A 19,886-nucleotide genomic window follows, 5' to 3' on the forward strand; every position below is an offset into this window, starting at 1 on the left:
TTTGCCAATGAGTTACGGCAAATGAACAACAGATTTGGTTAAAAAAGCACAGTGCTGGAGGAACTCAGCGTGTCAGGCAGCATCACTCGGATGGGTATTGTGATCCAGTATTGGAAACAAGCCCTTCTGCCCAACCCGTCCATGCCAACCAGGTTTTACCTAAACTTTCCAGTGTTTAGCTCTCATCCCCCGAACCTTTCCGATCTATGTGTCTGCCTTTTACATATGATAGACACAAAATGCTGGAGTTACTCAGCGGGTCAGGCAGCATCTCTGGAGAAAAAGGATGGGTGACGTTTCAGGTCATAAGGGATAGGAGCACAATTAGGCCATTCGGCCCATCAAGTCTACTCCGCCATTCAATCATGGCTGATCCATGTTCACTTTAACCCCATTCTTCTGCCTTCTCCCCATAACCTCTGACACCTGAACTAATCAAGAATCTATCTAGCTCTGCCTTAAAAATATCCACTGACTTTGCCTCCATAGCCTTCTGTGGCAAAGAATCCCACAGATTCACCACCCTCTGTCTAAAGAAATCTCTCCTCATCTCCTTCCTAAAAGAACTTCCTTTAATTCTGAGGCTATGACCTCTAGTTCTAGACTCTCCCACTAGTGGAAACATCCTCTCCACATCCACTCTATCCAAGCCCATTCTGTACTTTTAAATGTTTCCCCCTCGGGTTGGGGCCTTCCACACACATTTTGTTTTCCACATCTTTATTGTACTTGCCTCTACAGCTTTCCCTGGCAGCTCGTTCCATAAACACACCACACTCTGCATGAACATATTGCCCCTCAGCTTCCCTTGAAATCCTTCCCCTGAGCTTAAAGCTGTGCCCTCTAGTACTGGACCCCTCTATCCTGGGATCAAGTCTGTGACCATTCACCTTATCTATTCATGTTTTGATTCTGAATACCTCTGTAAGGTCATCCTTCAGCCTCTATGTTTCAGGGAAAAAAGGTCCCAGCCCATCCAGCCTCTCCTTATAACCCCAGCCCTCGAGTCCAGTTAACATCTTTTCTGCATACTTTCCAGGTTAATGTCATCCTTCCTGTACCTCAGTGACCAGAACCCTCCAAACTTTGTTATATTTATTTTTAAATGTTTCTGCAAGTTTCTGCCTACTAAAATGGCGCCGTGACATACTACGGTTTTTAGGGTCGAGTGGTCTATCTTGCTCCTCTAGTATCTTTGGCCTCCACTGCTTTCTGTGGCAGAAAATTCCACACATGTCCCTTCATCTGGCTTCATATTTTACTCCTTTTCTCTTTATCTCACGCCTTGTGGCTTCTTCCCATCTCTGGGCTTTGTCCACCCATCTGCCCATCAAACCCACCTGTATCCACCTATCACTTAAGATAGACACAAAATGCTGAAGAAACACAGGCAGCATTTCTGGATGGAAGGAATGGGTGACGTTTCAGGTCGAGACCCTCCTTCAGACTGAAAGTCAGGGGAGAGGTAGACACAGATATATGGAAGGGTAAGGTGTGAAAACAAGAGATCAAAGGGACAAAAGTCAAGGAAAATGTACAATAGATCGTTGTTAGCTAGGGGATGGTGACAACGATGCATACAAAGATAAAATGTAATCAGGAGGTCAGTCAGTCTGGTCGGAGAACTAGGATTGGGGAGGGATGGAGAGGGAGGGAAAGCAAGGGTTACTTGAAGTTAGAGAAATCAAAATTCAGACCGCTGGGTTGTAGCTGCTCATGTGAAATATGAGGTGCTGTTACTCCAAATTGCGCTGGGCCTCATTCTGAGAGTGGAGGAGGTCCAGGACAGAAAGGTCAGTGTGGGAATGGATGGGGGAGTTATGTGATTATACAGGGAGATCATGTACGTTTAGGCAGATTGAGTGGAGGTGTTCAGCGAAATGATCGCCGAGCCTGCTCTTGGTCTCGCCGATATAGGAGTCCACACCTGGAACAGTGGATATAATAGATGAGGTTGGAGAAGCTGCAAGTGAACCTCTGCCTCACCTGAAAGGCTATATTCTACCCCTCCTCTCTTCCACTTTTCTCCTCTCCCCCCCCCAAATCAGTCTGAAGAAGGGTCCCGACCTAGAACGTCACCTGTCCATGTTCTCCAGAGATGCTGCCTGGCCCATTGTTACTCCACCTCTTTTCTGCAGTTCCTTGTGACTCCAAGCATTCTAACAGGATCTGCATTTTGCTGAGCTGTTTATTGCATCCTGTAATAAGGCTTTTACAGATAGAACAGTACAGCAGGGGGAAAGGCCCAGAAAGCCCGTACTGAACGTAATTCCAACATTTAGCATTGTAAAAAACATCAGAAGGTAGTTTGAAGTTAATCCAGATCCATTGGACCTGAACACCTACTCTCAGTCCGCCTGGGCCTACGCGATCTCCCAATTGCCAAACACTTTAACTCCCCTTCTCATTCCCATACCGGCCTTTCTGTCCTGGGCCTCCTCCACTGTCAGATGGAAATTGGAAGAACAGCACCTCATATTTCGCTTGGGCAGATTACAACCAGGTGGTATGAATATTGATTTCTTTAGAGTCATTGTGTCAAAGAGACTTACAGCATGGAAACAGGCCCTTCGGCCCATCTTGCCCACGCCAGCCAACATGTCCCATCTACACTAGTCCCACCTGCCAACGTTTGGCCAATAAGCTTCTAAACCTGTCCTATCCATGTACCTGTTTAAATGTTTCTTAGACGTTGTGATACTACCTACCTCAACGACCTCCTCCGGCAGTTCGTTCCATACACCCACCACCCTTTATTTGGTTACCCCTCAGGTTCATATTCAATCTTGCCCCCTTTCTGATTTTAAGTAACCCTTGTATTCCCTCCCTCTCTGACCCTCACCCACCCCAACTGTCCCACTAATGTCACTGTCGTCTTGCTTCATTTCACTGTTCATAACCCCTCATTATCAACTCTTTCACAGCCAACAATGGACCATTGTGGGCTCCACCTTTCCTTGGTGGCCTTGATTTGTTCTTTTCATCCCTTTCATTCTTTTGCTCTTTGTACCTTTTCATTCCCCTAGTTTCCTCTCTCTCTCCCCTCACTCTCAGTCTAAAGAAGGGTCTTGACCTGAAACGTCACCTATTCCTTTTCTCCAAGGATGCTGCCTGACCCGCCGAGTTACTCCAGCATTTTGTGTCTGTCCATCGGCACCATTCTCATGAATCAGATATCATTACTAGACCAAGTGGACCCGTTGGGTCCAAACCTCTCATTGATGCAGCACCCTCTCCTCCCTCCCTCCCCTCTCCCTCCATTCCCCCCCTCCTTCCCTCCCCCCTCCCCTCCCCTCCCCCTTCCCTCCACTCCATCCCCCTCAACCCTTATCCTCCACCCGCAAGAATAACCACACTGGCCTGTGTTCTGCCCCAATCCTCCCCTTTACCTATGAGGCTTCTTTCTCTTCAACATGTTCACATGAATTCCAGCAACCCTGCAAGAGATTGGAAAAAGAAAACATCCCATTATTTTTAAACCACAAATCTGGAACCCCCACGCCCATACAAATAACAGCAGCTGAGGTACATGCATGTTCCAATAGGCGAGATTCATTTTAGACCCAGCCAAGGACAGCTACTCCCTCGGCTTACAACCTCTGTTGTACAATATATTGGGTGGCACGGTGGCGCAGTGGTAGAGATGCTGGCTTACAGCGCCAAAGACCCGGGTTCAAACCCGACTAGAGGGTGCTGTCTGTACAGAGTTTGTACGTTCTCTGGTCAGTGCGCAACAAAAGCGTTTCACTGTACCTCGGTACACGAGACGATAAACTAAACTCAAACTCTCCCCGTGATCGTGTGGGTTTCCCCGGGAGCACCAGTTTCCACCCACACTCCAAAGACCTACAGGTTTGCGGGTGAATTGGCTTCGGTAAAAATGATAAATTGTCCCTTGCATGTAGGATAGTTCTAGTGTACGGGGATCGCTGTTCGGTGCGGACTCGGTGGGCCCAAGGTCCTGTTTCCATGCTGTATCTCTAAACTAAGTTAAATAAGCTCACTAGACCTGTGTGAGGGGATGGAGGGATAGCATGGGGAAATGGGAAATGATTGTATTAGATGGCAGAGCAGGTTTCAGACGTCCAGTAGATTAATCCAGCTCCTATTTCACATGGAGTAATAGAGGTGAACAGACTAATTGGTTAAGGCTAATTTGGTTAGAATCCAGCAAACCAACCGATGGAACTTGTTTAGTTTAGTTTAGTTTAGAGATAAAGCACAGAAACAGGCCCTTCGGCCCACTGAGTTCGCACCGACCAGCGATTCCCGCACATTAACACTATCCTAGCCACACGAGGGACAATTTACACATACACAAAGCCAATTAATCTACATACCTGTACGTCTTTGGAGTGTGGGAGGAAACCAAAGATCTCGGAGGAAACCCACGCGGTCACGGGGAGAACGTACAAACTCCGTACAGACAGCAACCGAAGTCAGGATCGAACCCGGGTCTCCGGCGCTGCAAGTGCTGTAAACACCGCGCCACCGTGCCGCCCTTAAATGGGACAGACAGCATCTCTGGATAGAAGGGATGGGTGACGTTTCGGGTCAAGATGCTTCTTCACACTTGTTTCCGTGCTGTATCTCAAAACTAAACTAAACTTATGGAATGAAATGGAAAATCAGGCAGAGTACGGGAACAGAACAGGTCGGAGTGTTGGCAAGAGTGGAGGGCAGGAGTGGAGGACAGGAGTGGAGGGATAGTACTTTTTAAAAACAGTTTTACAGCACTTACATAAGAAAAGGTTTATTGTTTTTGCAATGGAAAATGTAGAACTTGCTGCTAGGGCCCAACCGCTCCACATGAAAACAAACCGTAGTTATATGACTCAGATAGCAAAAACTAAATTAAAACCAATTCAGTTAGCGCGAGCTTGTTCTAAACTCAGGCTGAAACAAAATTCAAACAACTCTCGCTGCCAGTACTTCCTGTTTGATATTTATCTGTGAACTTGTGTCGTTGATTTTAATATCGGAGCCAAACTAAATAGTGACAGTATTTGTCAACTCGATAGAATTTCCCTAGTTTGTGGAATTTACTCGTTTTACACTCACCAAACATCTTGTTTTCATCGGGTAAATTTTAATGTGCGTTATTACCACAAGCTCAACATTGTTTATTTTTCCAAGAATAAACTTTGTCACCCAAGGATGATCAACGGTTTATCGCAGATTGATAGACGCAGATTTCAACAAGGGAACCCCTCACCTGAGGTCATCTCTTGCCTGCCTCGATTTTTCCTTCCTCTTTTCACTTCCAGTCTTTCTGCCCGCTCTTTCTGCTATAATCAGCCTGAAGAAGGGCCCCAATCAGAAACGTCACCTATTCATTATCTCCAGAGATGCTGCCTGACCGGCTGAGTTACTCCAGCATTTGGTGTCTTTCTTTGGTATAAACCAGCATTTGCAGTTCCTTTTTATTACAATGCGATCAATGGTTTAATGAATTAATGGTTCTTTACTGTCACATGTACGTACGTGCAGTGAAAACATTTTCTTGCATACAGTTGAGTAAAAAGCTTAAGCCGAACATGATGCTAAGTTAAACTGATCTGTGGGGGCCAAGTCAATGGACATTTTTAAGGCAGAGATAGATAGATTCCTCATTAGTACGGGTGTCAAGGGTTATGGGGGAAAGACAAGATAATGGGATTAGGAGGGAGAGATAGCTCAGCCATGATTGAATGGCGGAGTAGACTTGATGGGCCAAATGGCCTAATTCTGCTCCTATCATCTATAAACCGACAAACTTATGATCTCATCTGCCTGTACATGATCCATATCCCTCTGACACATAAACACTGTTGTATCAAAAATTACCACGTTAATCAAACATTTGGAGTACAGCAGAGAACTGAGAGTATATATATATATATATATATATATATATATATATAATGATGCTTTCATGAAAGAAAAATAAAGTAAATATCCTGGAATTAAGTTAAGTTAGGAAAACTAAACTTAACTGGTGTCAAGTTAGGAAAATGGAACTTACAACGAGATCTGGGTGTCCTAGTGCATCAGTCACTGAAAGGAAGCATGCAGGTACAGCAGGCAGTGAAGAAAGCCAATGGAATGTTGGCCTTCATAACAAGGGGAGTTGAGTATAGGAGCAAAGAGGTCCTTCTACAGTTGTACAGGGCCCTAGTGAGACCGCACCTGGAGTACTGTGTGCAATTTTGGTCTCCAAATTTGAGGAAGGATATTCTTGCTATTGAGGGCGTGCAGCGTAGGTTTACTAGGTTAATTCCCGGAATGGCGGGACTGTCATATGTTGAAAGACTGGAGCGACTGGGCTTGTATACACTGGAATTTAGAAGGATGAGAGGGGATCTTATCGAAACGTATAAGATTATTAAGGGGTTGGACACGTTAGAGGCAGGAAACATGTTCCCAATGTTGGGGGAGTCCAGAACCAGGGGCCACAGTTTAAGAATAAGGGGTAGGCCATTTAGAACTGAGATGAGGAAAAACTTTTTCAGTCAGAGAGTTGTGAATCTGTGGAATTCTCTGCCTCAGAAGGCAGTGGAGGCCAATTCTCTGAATGCATTCAAGAGAGAGCTAGATAGAGCTCTTAAGGATAGCGGAGTTAGGGGGTATGGGGAGAAGGCAGGAACGGGGTACTGATTGAGAATGATCAGCCATAATCACATTGAATGGCGGTGCTGGCTCGAAGGGCCTAATGGTCTCCTCCTGCACCTATGGTCTATTGTCTATTATGGCCATGTGAATCTCCCTCCAAAATGCAGGTCCACCACTGTTTTCCGGCACCCTTGGTTCCACAGCGTCTCTGGAATATCCGTTTTGCCAGACCATTGGAGGTCACTGCCTCGTGCGGCCGAGATATCGGCTGCGGAAGTCGGCTATGGGAACGGATCTGCCGGCTCCGACCGGGCCGGAGTTTCAGGGTTCCGGCCACAGGAGGCAAATTTTACCCACCGGTCAGTGTAGAAGACCGGATGAAGTTAAGATAGGTCACCTCACCCGGCCTATGCACTAAATGTTCGAGGGGACCTCTGGGGGGGGGGGGGGGGGGGGAAGGGGAAGTTATCCGGATTAAAGGGGGCGGCCGAACCACCAGTTGCTGGAAGATCGGTGGTGGACACTTGCACATTTGAGGCCTCCGTTAGAAATTTGGATGAGATTTATGTCAGGATCGAGCCCGTGTCTCTGGCGCTACGAGGCAGCAACTCTACCGCTGGGCCACTGTCACAATCATTAGTTTGGATCAAAAACCCTTCATCAGAACCACAATGATAACTCGATTTCTCTTTCCGCAGATGCCAGACTGCTGAGTGTTTCCAACATGCTGGGAACCCCAGGCGTGTGAGCGGTGTAACAGTGGCGTTAGCTGGCAGTTGCTGCTTCATTGCACCGGAGACTCAGGTTCAATCCCGACCTCGGGTGCAGTCTATGTGAAGTCTGCAATTCCTCTCCATGACTGCAAGGATTTCCACCCAATGATATGCAAGTTGATCGATTAATTAGCCAGCGTAACCTGCCCCAAGTGTGGAGGTGATAGACACAAAGTGCTGGAGTAACTCAGTGGGTCAGGCAGCATCTCCGGGTAAAAAGGATGGGTGACATTTCGGTTCGGGAGCTTCGATCGCCCCGACGGATGGTTCGACTGCCCCGACCGCGGGAGAAAAATGAGGGGGGAAGATTAGACTTTATAGCAGTGGGGAATCCACTGTGGAGGATTTTTACATTAACGTTTATGTAGTTTGTGTCTTGTTGCTTTGTTGTGCTGGGCTGTACGGTAATTCACATATCACTGGACCTTACTTGGCAAACGTGACAATAAAGGACCTATGAACCAATCAGGTCTGCAGGCTGTTCGTGGACTTCAACCAATCACATCTGCGGCCCACACAGAGTTCAACCAATCACATTGGCAGATCCCACGTCGACTTCAACCAATCCCGTCTACAGCCTCAAATGGATTTCAACCAATCGCATCTACAGTCCCACGCGGACTTCAACCAATCACATCTCCAGATCCCACATCACATCTGCCGCCCCAACACAAATGTCACCTAATCTCCTCAGACCAGACCAGACCAGACCAGACCAGACCAGACCAGACCAGACCAGACCAGACCAGACCAGACCAGACCAGACCAGGATGGAAACGCTGGAAAAAATGGACTTGAGGCACAACATTTCCATGTAACTATTCTCCACTCTCTCCAGCTGCTGGAGAAATTACACAGTTTCTATTGGAAGAAGTTGTTTGTGGCACTCTGTTGGGTTTATTGGGTTTTCAGAGTGAATTAACTTTATTTGAGGAGACACCACATCCTACTCATTTGCTGACTCACTTTACAGTGCATGCTCTGCAAATGCAGGTAGTAACTATACTGCAACTAATCAACCAATCCAAAAAAACATACAGAATAGTGAAAGACTTGGATGGAGTGGAAGTGGAGAGGATGTTTCCACCAGTGGGAGAGTCTAGGACTAAAGGCCTCAGCCTCAGAATTAAAGGCCATTCTTTTAAGAAGGAAATGAGGAGAAATGTCTTTTTAGTCAGAGGGTGGTGAATCTGTGGAATTCTTTACCTCAGAAGGCTGTGGAGGCCAAGTCAGTGGATATGTTTAACACAGAGATAGATAGATTCTTTATTAGTACGGGGTGTCAGAGGTTGTGGGGAGAAGGCAGGAGAATGGGGTTAGGAGGGGGAGATAGATCAGCCATGACTGAATGCCAGAGTATACTTGGTGGGCCGAATGATCTAATTCTACTATTTCTTATGACCTTATTAATCAGTGGCGATGACTGCATGATGTCCATCCTAATTAAACACGGCAACCACAATGCTGTAAACAACTGAGACTGATTTTATGCTTCTGATTTGTACGGCGCTGTCCTCGCTTGGCTCACCCTGCTTCAGGTCAGATTTTATTCATCAGGCAAGATGACTCCTTGACTCAGGCTTTGGCAGTATTTCCCCTGCATTCCGTTACAAACCCTAGACCACTGGAAATCAAAGATACAGCCTCTAGTCACCCTGAGGCAACTTGACAAGAACACGTGTTGGAGGTCACAGACTCACACAGCATGGACACACGTGTTGGAGGAGGTCACAGAGTCATACAGCATGGACACAGGCCCTTCGGCCCAACTTGCCCACACCCACCAACATGTCACATCTACACCAATCCCACCTGCCTGCGTTTGGCCCATATCCCTCTAAACCTGTCCTATCCGTGGACCTGCCTAAATATTTCTTAAATGTTGCAATAGTATCTGCCTCAACTACCTCCTCTGGCAGCTCGTTCCATACACCCACCACCCTGTGTGTGAAAAAGGTACCCCTCAGGTTCTTATTAAATCTTTCCCTTAAACCTATGTCCTCTGGTTCGTGATTCCCCTACTCTGGGCAAGAGTCTCAGTGCGTCTACCCGATCTATTTCTCTCATGGTTTTGTACACCTCTATAAGATCACACCTCATCCTCCTGCCCTCCAAGGAATAGATTCCCAGCCTGCTCAGGCCCTCGAGTCCTGGCAACATCCTCATAAATCTTCTCTGTACCCTTTCCAGCTTGACAACTTTCCTCTCACATGGTGTCCAGAACTGAACACAATACTCCAAATGAGGCCTCACCAACATCTTGTACAACTGCAACATGATCCCGCAACTTCTCTGTGGATTGTCACCGTGTCGTGGTGGAGAAGCTTGTGTGATCCTGAGAGCGATGCCGTCTGGAGCTACGCTCCTGGTGGGGTCACCCATGGCGGTAAGGTCGAGGGGGAGGTCCCTGACAAAGAGCGATCCAGGCAGGACCTCAACGGTGGAACAGGTGGAGGATGATGGCTGACTTTAGTGGAGCGTCACAACGGCTGGGAAGGCGGATGGATGAAGGCTGCAGTGGGCAGGTGCTATAGACGGGAAGGTAGACGCTCAAGCCCCCACGAGTCTCGGGCAGATGAGGCTCGTCAGCCCGGGAAGGCAGTCCATCTAGGAGAGGGAAAACTCTGATCTAGAACCTCCATTGCCTTGTGCCATATCCAGTCATGGAAAAGGCTCCAGGAGTAAACCTCAAGAACAATCCGGAGTCGGAGTCGCTGAGGCAGTTTGTCGTTGTCCACAACCTCGTTCTGGCCGCCCCTGCGATGGCGCTGGTGCCAAACTGTAAAGGCTCTGCTGTTCCTTTGGATGGATCAGTGATGTGGAGAGGGGGGACGTGCTGCATGGGCAACAGCCTGTCCTTCATGTGACATCGCCCAGGCTTGCATCCCACCACACATCCATGCTGCTCTAGCCGAGGCTTGGAGCAAGCAGCCAACACCCAGCATGCATCACCCATGGTCAGCCATGACCGAGGGGGGCCTTAATTTAAAAGACCCCACAACTTCTATACTCAAAGGTGTTGTCCGTCTGGCCCCTCATGCTTGCTCTGCCATTCAATTCAATCAAGGCTGATCATCTACCTCAGTGCCACGGTCCTGCACTAACCCCAACAGGCCCTTCAGCCCACATGCCCATGCCAACCATTTTGCCCATCCATACAAACTCCATTTGCTTGCAGTGGGACTGGATTATGTTGTGATTTGCCTATTTAACTATCTGTTGGCTTGCCTCCTAAATGTGCTAACTGTAACTCATTCCACCAGCAACTTTAGTTTAGAGATGCAACATGGAAACAGGCCCTTCGGCCCACTGACTCTCCACTGACCAGCGATCCCCGCACACTAGTACAATCCTACACGCTCGGGGCAATTTACAGAAGCCAATTAAGCTACAAACCTGCATGTCTCTGGAATGTGGGAGGAAACTGGAGCACCTGGAGAAAACCCACGTGGTCACAGGGAGAACAGACAAACTCCGCACAGACAGCACCCATAGTTAGGATCGAACCCGGGTCTCTGACGCCGTAAGGTTCCAACCCTACTGCTGCGCCACCGTGCTGCCCATATTCTTGTATTTTATACATGACTCGTGAAGGCTTGTGTGGCACATACCCTCCACCACCCTATCAAAACCAAGTTGGCACTTTCATGGAACAATGAACTTGAATCCCTCGGTCTCTCTGTTCATTAATATTCCCCAGTGCCCTACCATTGACTATACATGTTCCACACATGTTTAACTTCCTGGTGGGTATATGGAAGGAGGTGCCAGGGGAGATAGTTAGGCAGGTACTATAAGCAGCATTTAGAAGACACTTGGGACAGGTATATATGGATGGGAAAAGTTGAGAGGGAGGTGGGAAATATAGGGTTTGATAGGGTGGTGAAGAGGACATGCATGTGCCACATATGCCTTCACGAGTCATGTATAGAATATAAGAATATGGGCGGCACGGTGGCGCAGCGGTAGAGTTGTAACCTTACAGCGCCAGAGACCCGGGTTCGATACTGACTACTGGTGCTGTCCAGAGTTTGTACGTTCTCCCTGTGACCACGTGGGTTTCTCTGGGTGCTCTGGTTTCCTTATCTCCTTCCTAAAAGACCGTCCTTTAATTCTGAAGCTATGACCTCTAGTCCTAGACTCTGCCACTGGTGGAAACATCCTCTCAATCCAAGCCTTTCACTATTCTGCTCAATTCAATATTCTCAGATGGTGCCTGACCCAGTGGGTTACTCCAGCACTTTGTGTCTTTTTTTGTAAACCAGCATCTGCAGTTTCTTGGGACTACAAAAATTTAAACTGATAATGCAGTATGGTTCTGAAGGACTTTTGTATTTTAGACTTTAGTCTTTAGAGAGACAACGTGGAAACAGGCCCATTGGCCCTCTGAGTCCACGCCGAACAGCGACCCCCATACACTAGCTCTATCCTACACTCTAGGGACAATTTACAACTTTACCGAAGCCAATTAACCTACACACCTGTACGTCGGGATGTAGGAGGAAACCGGAGCACCCGGAGAAAACCCACGCAAGTCACGGGGAGCACGGACAAACTCCGTACAGACAGCACCCGTAGTCAGGATCGAACCTGGGTCTCTGGTGCTGTAAGGCAGCAACTCTGCCACTGCACCACTGTTAAAGGTGCATCTTTTCAGCCTTAAAATGGTGTACAGAAGAGACCCCAGACGATCATTGCAAAGGAAAGCAGGAGGTTCTCCCGAGTGTCCTGTGCATTGTTTCTCCATCAGTCAATATCATCAAAATAGATTATCTGGTTTGCAATCTGGCTGCTGTGCTTCCTGCATTACAACAGTGAGGAGACAGAATATTTCATTTGCCATGCTGTCTCTTGGGAGGCGCAAGGAACTGCAGATGCTGAAAACTTGAGCAAAACCAAAAGTGCTGGAGGGGCGGCACAAGTGTCTGTACGGAATTTGTACGTTCTCCCCGTGACCCGCGTGGGTTTTCCCCGGATGCACTGGTTTCCTCCCGCACTCCAAAGACGCACAGGTTTGTAAGATAATTGGCTTCGGTAAAGATTGTAAATTGTCCCGAGTGTGTAGGATAGTGTTGGTGTAACGGGGATGGCTGGTCGGTGCGGACTTGATGGGCCGAAGGGCCTGTTTCCGCGCCGCATTTCGAAACTAAACTAAACTCAGCACGACAGGCAGCATCTGTGGAGGGAATGGATAGACGACGTTTTGAGTCGGGACCGTTCTCCAATCTAAAGGAAGGTCCCGACCCAAACCATTGCCTGCCCATTCCCTCCACAGTTGCTGAATGACTCACTGAGTTCCTCCAGCACTTTCTGCTTTGCTCAAGAGTCTTGGGATACACTGTAAGGGATGTGGAGAAGACACTATTTTAGTGCACGATCGTTACCCTCCTCCTTATGTTTCCAAGTTAAGGAAAGCTGCCCATGGAGTATTCAATGCCCTCTTTGCTGCCACGAAGCTCGATATCTGGGCGGCACGGTGGTGCAGCGGTAGAGTTGCTGCCTTACTGCACCAGAGACCCGGGTTAAATCTTGACTACGGGTGCTGTCTGTATGGAGTTTGTACCTTCTCCCTGTGACCACGTGGGTTTTCTCGAGGTGCTCTGGTTTCCTCCCACATCCCAAAGACGTGCAGGTTTGTAGGGTAGTGTTAGCGTTTGGGGCGATTGTTGGTTGGCGCGGACTCGGTGGGCCAAATAACCTCTTCCAATGTTGCATCTCTAAAGTCTAAAGTAAAGTCTAAATGTGTACCAGCAAACACCGCCGTATGCTTTACAGCAAAAACACGGACTCCTTTGACAAAGTGGTAGTTGCTCAGGAGTAAATCAGGCCACAGATCTCTTCAAGTGACAGCTAGCGACATATTTCCGACAAATGTCAACGGTAACATCTGTAAATGTGTCTCTCTAAATGCTGCTGTATTTAAATAGCACTTCCTGCTCTCTGTGGATCGTTTACGCATAGACTAAGCTCTTGTCACCCACCGTTCACATTGATCACGAGAGGTTAACTCGTTGGAGACACAGATCCTCCAGATGTTAGTTTTTTTTTAGTTTAGCTTAGAGACGCAGCGTGGAAAAAGTCCCTTTGGCCCACCGTTTCCACACCGATCAGCGATCCCCACACACTAGCACTATCCTACACACACTAGGGGCAATTTACAATCTTTACCAAAGGCAATTAACCTGTATGTCTTTGGAGTGTGGGGGAAAACCCACGCAGATCACGGGGAGGATATACAACATCCATACAGACAGCACCAGTGGGCCAGGATCGAACCTGGATCTTTGGTGCTGTAAGGCAGTAGCTCTACTGCTGTGCCACCGTAGAATAGCTACAGAGGTTTGAAAACTCCAGGTTCAGGGGCAGTTTCTTCCCAGCTGTTATCAAGCAACTGAACAATCCTCTCACCAACCAGAGGGAGATCCTGACCTCCTATCCACCTCATTGGAGACCCTCGGGCTATCTTTAATCAGTCTTTATCTTGCACTAAACGTTGGTGCAAGAACGTTATATCCTGTATCCTGTATCTGTACACTGTGAATGGCTTGATTTTAATCATGCATAGTCTTTTCGCTGACCGGAGAGCATGCAACGAAAGCTTTTCACTGCAGCTCAGTACAGAATAATAAACTACAGTGCTGGAGTAACTCAGCGGGTCAAGCAGCATCTGTGGAGAGAATGGGTAGAAGACATTTTGGGTCAGGACCCTTCTTGAGACTGATTGCAGTGGGCAGAGGGGGCGGAGAAAGACTGGGATGTTGGCTTTGGATCCCATCAGAATTCGTTTCCCAAACCACCAAAATCATCCCTCTGATAGATGCAAAATGCTGGAGTAATTCAATGGGTCAGGCAGCATCTCCGGAGAAAAATAATCGGTGATGTTTCGGCTCGAGACCCTTCTGAGGTCCTCTGACACCCTCTGCCTGCTAAGATATCACATCGGGAACCCTCAGACTATCTTTGATCGGGCTTTACTGGCTTTATCTTGCAATAAACGTTATTCCCTTATCACAAAATGCTGGAGTAACTCAGCGGGTCAGGCAGCATCTCAGGAGAGAAGGAATGGGTGACGTTTCGGGTCGAGACCCTTCTTCAGACTGATGTCAGGGGGGCAGGACAAAGGAAGGATATAGGTGGAGACAGGAAGATAGAGGGAGATCTGGGAAGGGGGAGGGGAAGAGAGGGACAGAGGAACTATCTAAAGTTGGAGAAGTCAATGTTCATACCACTGGGTTGCAAGCTGCCCAAGCGAAATATGAGGTGCTGTTCCTCCAATTTCCGGTGGGCCTCACAATGGCACTGGAGGAGGCCCATGACAAAAAGGTTTGTCATGGGCCTCCTCCAGTGCCATAGTAAGGCCCACCGGAAATTGGAGGAACAGCATCTCATATTTCGCTGGACACTGTAGGCCCAGGGGCCATTGTAGGCCTGGACACTGTAGGCCCGGGGGTCACTGTAGGCCTGGACACTGTAGGCCCAGGGGCCATTGTAGGCCCGGACAGTCTAGGTCCAGAGACCCTGGCGCTGCCTAACGGAGGCTGCGCAGCAACCCGCCTCCCGGCCCGGGCAGCTGCCATTGGTGGAGTGGGAGCACGTGGTCGCTGGCTAGGCGAGGTCATGAAGAGCGCGGGGTGGTGACATCATGTTTTGTCCCTTATTTGGGAGTGAGAAAGTTGGCAACCCTACTTGTACATCTCCTTTAAACTTTGTCCCCTTCACTTTAAAGGAATGCCCTCTAGTACTTGAACTCATGGGCATCCATGCTTTTATTTCCTTACAGTGCTCAGCATCAACGTTTTGATTACATTCCTGACAAATGCCTGCAAGAGTTTTACCATATTAAGGGGCACTGCATAAATACCAGTGAATGTTATTCTTTCTATTCCGTCTGTTTATGCAATGGAACAGTGCATCACAGCCTGGTTCAGCAACCCAAACGCTCAGGGACAAAGGAGACGACAGAGAGTGGTGGACACTGCCCAGTCCATCACTGGTACTGACCTCCCCACCATCAAAGGGATGTATAGGAATCACTGCCTCAAAAAGGCAGCCAGCATCATCAAAGACCCACAAGATTTCTGGATTCTCTCCCCATTTAAAAAATAATCTACGCCTTTATTCCTACTACCAAAATGCATGGCTTCACACTTTGCTGCACTATATTCCATCTGCTACTTCTCTGCCCGCTCTCCCAACCTGTCCAAGTCCTTCTGCAGAGTCCCTGGTTTCTTTACACTACCTGCCCCTCCACCTATTTTTGTATCATCTGCAAAGCCTTCAATCCCCTCATCCAAATCCTTAATATACAACGTGAAGGGCACCGACCCCCTGCGGAACTCCGCTAGTCACTGGCAGCCACTCTTTGCCTTCTGCCATCCAGCCAACCTGCTAACCATGCTAGAATCTGCCCTTTGATAACCATGGGGTCTCACCTTTGTTAGCAGCCTCTCGTGTGGCACCTGATCAAAGGCTTTCTGAAAGTCTAGCTAGGACAATTAAACACTCTTGACCTTGTTGAATGTATCAAGGCCACTTGCTTCGAATTTCTCCACTAGAGACCTCAATTTCGAACCACTTACATAATCACCACATTGGCCTTCATCGGTCAGTCTATATTAAGTGTGGAAGTTGGGAGGTCATGTTGCAGTTATATAAGACTTCGGTGAGGCCACATTTAGAGAATTGTGTTCAGTTTTGATCACCATGTTTTTTGGAAAGCTGTTGTCAAGCTGGAATGGGTGCAGAGAAGATTCACGAGGACGTTGCCAGGACTCGAGGGCCGGAGCTGTAGGGAGAGGTCGAGCAGGCTGGGACTCCATTCCCTGGAGCACAGGAGGATGAGGGGTGATCTTACAGAGGTGTACAAAATCATGAGAGGACGAGATCAGCTAAACCGTCTTTTGCTCAGAGTAGAGAAATCGAGAATCAGAGGACGTGGGTTTAAGGTGTAAGGTGAGTGGGGGGACAGAATTAATAGGAACCCGAGGGGCAACATTTTTTACACAAAGGGTGGTTGTTATATGGAATGAGCTGCCAGAGGAGGTAGTTGAAGGGACTACCACAAGGTTTAAGAAGCATTTATTTAGGTTTGTGGATAGGATAGGTTTGGAGGGATATAAGGGCCAAACACAGATGGGTGGGACCAGCGTAGATGGGGCATATTGGTCTTCGTGGGCAAGTTGGGCCGAAAGGCCTGTATGATGCTATTCCTAACTCCAAAGACGTACAGGTATGTAGGTTAATTGGCTGGGTTAATTAAATGTAAAAATTGTCCCTAGTGTGTGGGATAATGTTAATGTGTGGGGATCGCTGGGCGGCGCAGACCCGGTGGGCCGAAGGGCCTGTTTCCGCGCTGTATCTCTAAATCTAAAAAAAAATCTAAAATCTAACCCTCCCAAGTTCCCTACTGCTTTCATTGGTGGCCATCTTACATCTGTACCCCTCAGTTCTGGTCGAGCCTGGAACTATAAGCCAAGCAGGAATGGCCCTAATTCCAAGAACAGAAGAGAAACGTGTCTGGGAGATATTCTGAATGTACTTCAAAATGCCGTGGGTGCTTGAAATATGAAGCAAAAGCAGCAAAAATGCCAGAAACATTCAACAGGCTGGACAGCTTCCAATTCCTGATGAAAGGTCGCAGATCCAAATCATTATTTAGTTTAGTTTAGAGATACTGTGCAGAAACAGGTCCATCGGCCGACTGAGTCAATGCTAACCAGCGATCTCCGCACAGTAGCACAGTCCTACACACTAGGGACTATTTACAATCTTTACCGAAGCCAATTAACCAACAAACGTGCAAGTCTTTGGAGTGTGGGAGGAAACCGGAGCACTTGGAGAAAAATCACGCGGTCACGGTGAGAATGTACAAACTCCGTCCAGGCAGCATCTGTAATCAGGATCAAGCCCGGGTTTCTGGTGCCACATGGCAATACTACCACTGCCCCACCGCGCTGCACCTATTACTCCCTGAACCAGGCTTACTTGAACCAGTCTTGTTTTCACAATTGTTTTCAAACTGTTATTTTGAAGAGATTTGGAAATCTTGTTTAGGCAAAACAGTGCAGCGACTTTTGCCGACTTATAATGCAAGATCTCAACCTACAGTGGCTAGATAGACTGTACATTGCCAGACAATGATTCAGTCTGGCTGTGTGCCAACATCCCAGTTTATGATTGCTCCTTTCCAGAGAACCATGGTTAGTCTTTACTTTAGACTTTAGAGATACAGCATGTAAACAGGCCCTTCGGCCCACCGAGTCCATGCCAACCAGTGATCACCCTGTACACTAACACTATCCTACACACTAGGGATAATTTACAAGTTGCAGAAGCCAATTAACCTACCAACCTGTACATCTTTGGGATATGGGAGGAGACTGGAGCACCCGGAGAGAATCCACACAGTCACAGGGAGAACGTACAAACTCCATACAGACAGGATCGAACCCGGGTCTCAGGGGCTGTAAGGCAGCAACTCTACCGCTGTGCCACTGTGCCGGCACTCTCAAGCAACAATTGTGGAGGGAAATGGCAGACGACAATTCGGATAGGATCCCCTCTTCAGTCTATTTCTCTCCACAATGCTGCCGAACCTGCAAGATCATCAACTTTCTCCCTGTGACCGTGTGGTACTCTCCAGGTGCTCTGGCTTCCTCCCACACTCCAAAGACATGCAGGTTTGCAGGTTCATTGGTTTCTGTAAATTGTCCCTAGCGTGTAGGATAGAACTAGTAAACGGATAATCATTGGTCGGCGTGGACTCTGTGGGCTGAAGGCCCTGCTTCCACACTGTACCTCTAAACTAAACTAAACCTAGTTACCGAAAAGTGAAGAATTTATCTTTGGGTTATAAGATACTCCAGCGGAATAAGAGGTGGGGTGCCAACATGAGGAAGGGTTTCAACCCGAAACGTCACCCATTCCTTCTATCCAGAGATGCTGCCTGTCCCGCTGAGTTACTCCAGCATTTTGTGTCTATGTTTGGTGTAAACCAGCATCTGCAGTTCCTTCCTACAAATCCCAGTTTATCTGTTTGCTCTGTTCCAGAGGATCATGGTTAGACTTTACTTTAGACCTTTGAGATAGAGTGTGGAAACAGACCTTTCGGCCACTGAGTTTCCGCCGACCAGCAATCACCCTATCCAATAGCAGTATCCTACGCACGAGGGACAATTTACAATGTTACAGAATCCAATTAACCTACAAACCTAAGTCTTCGGAGTGCAGGAGCTAACCTGCCCAGTCACAGGGAGAACCGTACAAAACTCCGCACAGACAGCACCCGTAGTCAGGATCGAACCTGGGTCCCTGGCGTTGTGAGGTTGTTCAATAAGGAGAGACTGAAAAGTGCTGAGCTTGTAACTGCTGGAGTTTAGAAAAGTGAGAAGGGACTTGATTAAAACTTGCAAGATATGTATGCAATGGGGCTTGTTTCCAGGCTGTGTCTTTAAATAAAGCTTTGGAACTTTTTTTTTTAAGGCAGGAAGTCAGAGATGGTCGACAAGTGAGGGTGTGCGGAGAAGGCATGGGTAGATGGGAGTGCAGAATTGAACCTTGATCTTATTAGATGGTAGAGTGGGTTTCAGAGGGCCAGTGGCTTAGTCCTTTCTGCTCCTATTTGAAAAGAGGTCCATGTTTGAAAATGCATACCTCTAGAATCTTTCCGTTGACTGGTTAGCACACAACAAAAGCTTTTCACTGTATCCTGGTGCACGTGACAATTAACTAAACTAAGTTAAAATATTTCACATGGAGTAATTGAGGTGAACGGACTAATTGGTTAAGGCAAATTTGATTAGAACGCAGCAAACCAACTTGAGCCCGATGGGACACAACTCTTTGTGTAGGAAGGAACAGCAGATGCTGGTTATATACCATACACACAAAATGCTGGAGTAACTCAGCGGGACAGGCAGCATCTCTGGAGAGAAGGAATGGGTGATGTTTCGGGTCGAGACCCTTCTTCAGACTGAGAGTCAGGGGAGAGGGAAATGAGATATGCTGTTCCTCAAATTTGCATTTGCCCTCGCTCTGACAATGGAGGAACAGCACCACATATTATGCTTGGGCAGATTACAACTCAGCGGTATGAATATTGATTTCTCTAACTTCAAGTAACCTTTGTTTTCCCTTTCTCTCCGTCTCTCCCCCACCCTAGTTCTCCTACTAGTTTCACTGTCCTGATTAATTTTACAATTTGTATGCCTTGTTTGTACACCTACCCCTCAGCCAACAATGGACCATTGTACATTGATCATCGTCTGCTTGGATCTGGCCTTTTCACACCTTACGTGCTTTGTACCCTTCCATATCTCGTTAGACACAAAGTGCTGGAGTAACTCAGTGGGGCAGGCAGCATCTCTGGAGAGATGGAATGGGTAACGTTTCGGGTCGACACCCTAGAAGGGTCTAGACGCAAAACGTCACCCATTCCTTCTCTCCAGCGATCCTGACTATATGTGTTGGGTTGGTTATATATCTTGATAAAATATTTGGTCCAAGTAGATCAGGCTGTTTGAG

At 47.7% G+C, this 19,886-nt stretch overlaps 1 protein-coding gene across 1 annotated transcript in view; it reads right to left on the reverse strand.

Moving 5' to 3' along the window:
• LOC144607315 (spindlin-1-like) overlaps window positions 1-19,886 on the reverse strand; it is a 113,946-nt gene that overhangs the window by 36,546 nt on the left and 57,514 nt on the right. The window contains exon 2 of the mRNA XM_078424067.1: window positions 3,390-3,437. Within this exon, the coding sequence (XP_078280193.1) occupies window positions 3,390-3,415 (26 nt within the window). The 5' untranslated portion in view covers window positions 3,416-3,437. The remainder of the gene's footprint in view (window positions 1-3,389; window positions 3,438-19,886) is intronic.

Source organism: Rhinoraja longicauda, chromosome 28 (genome assembly GCF_053455715.1).
Source record: "Rhinoraja longicauda isolate Sanriku21f chromosome 28, sRhiLon1.1, whole genome shotgun sequence".
In the NCBI taxonomy this organism is placed as follows: domain Eukaryota; kingdom Metazoa; phylum Chordata; class Chondrichthyes; order Rajiformes; family Arhynchobatidae; genus Rhinoraja; species Rhinoraja longicauda.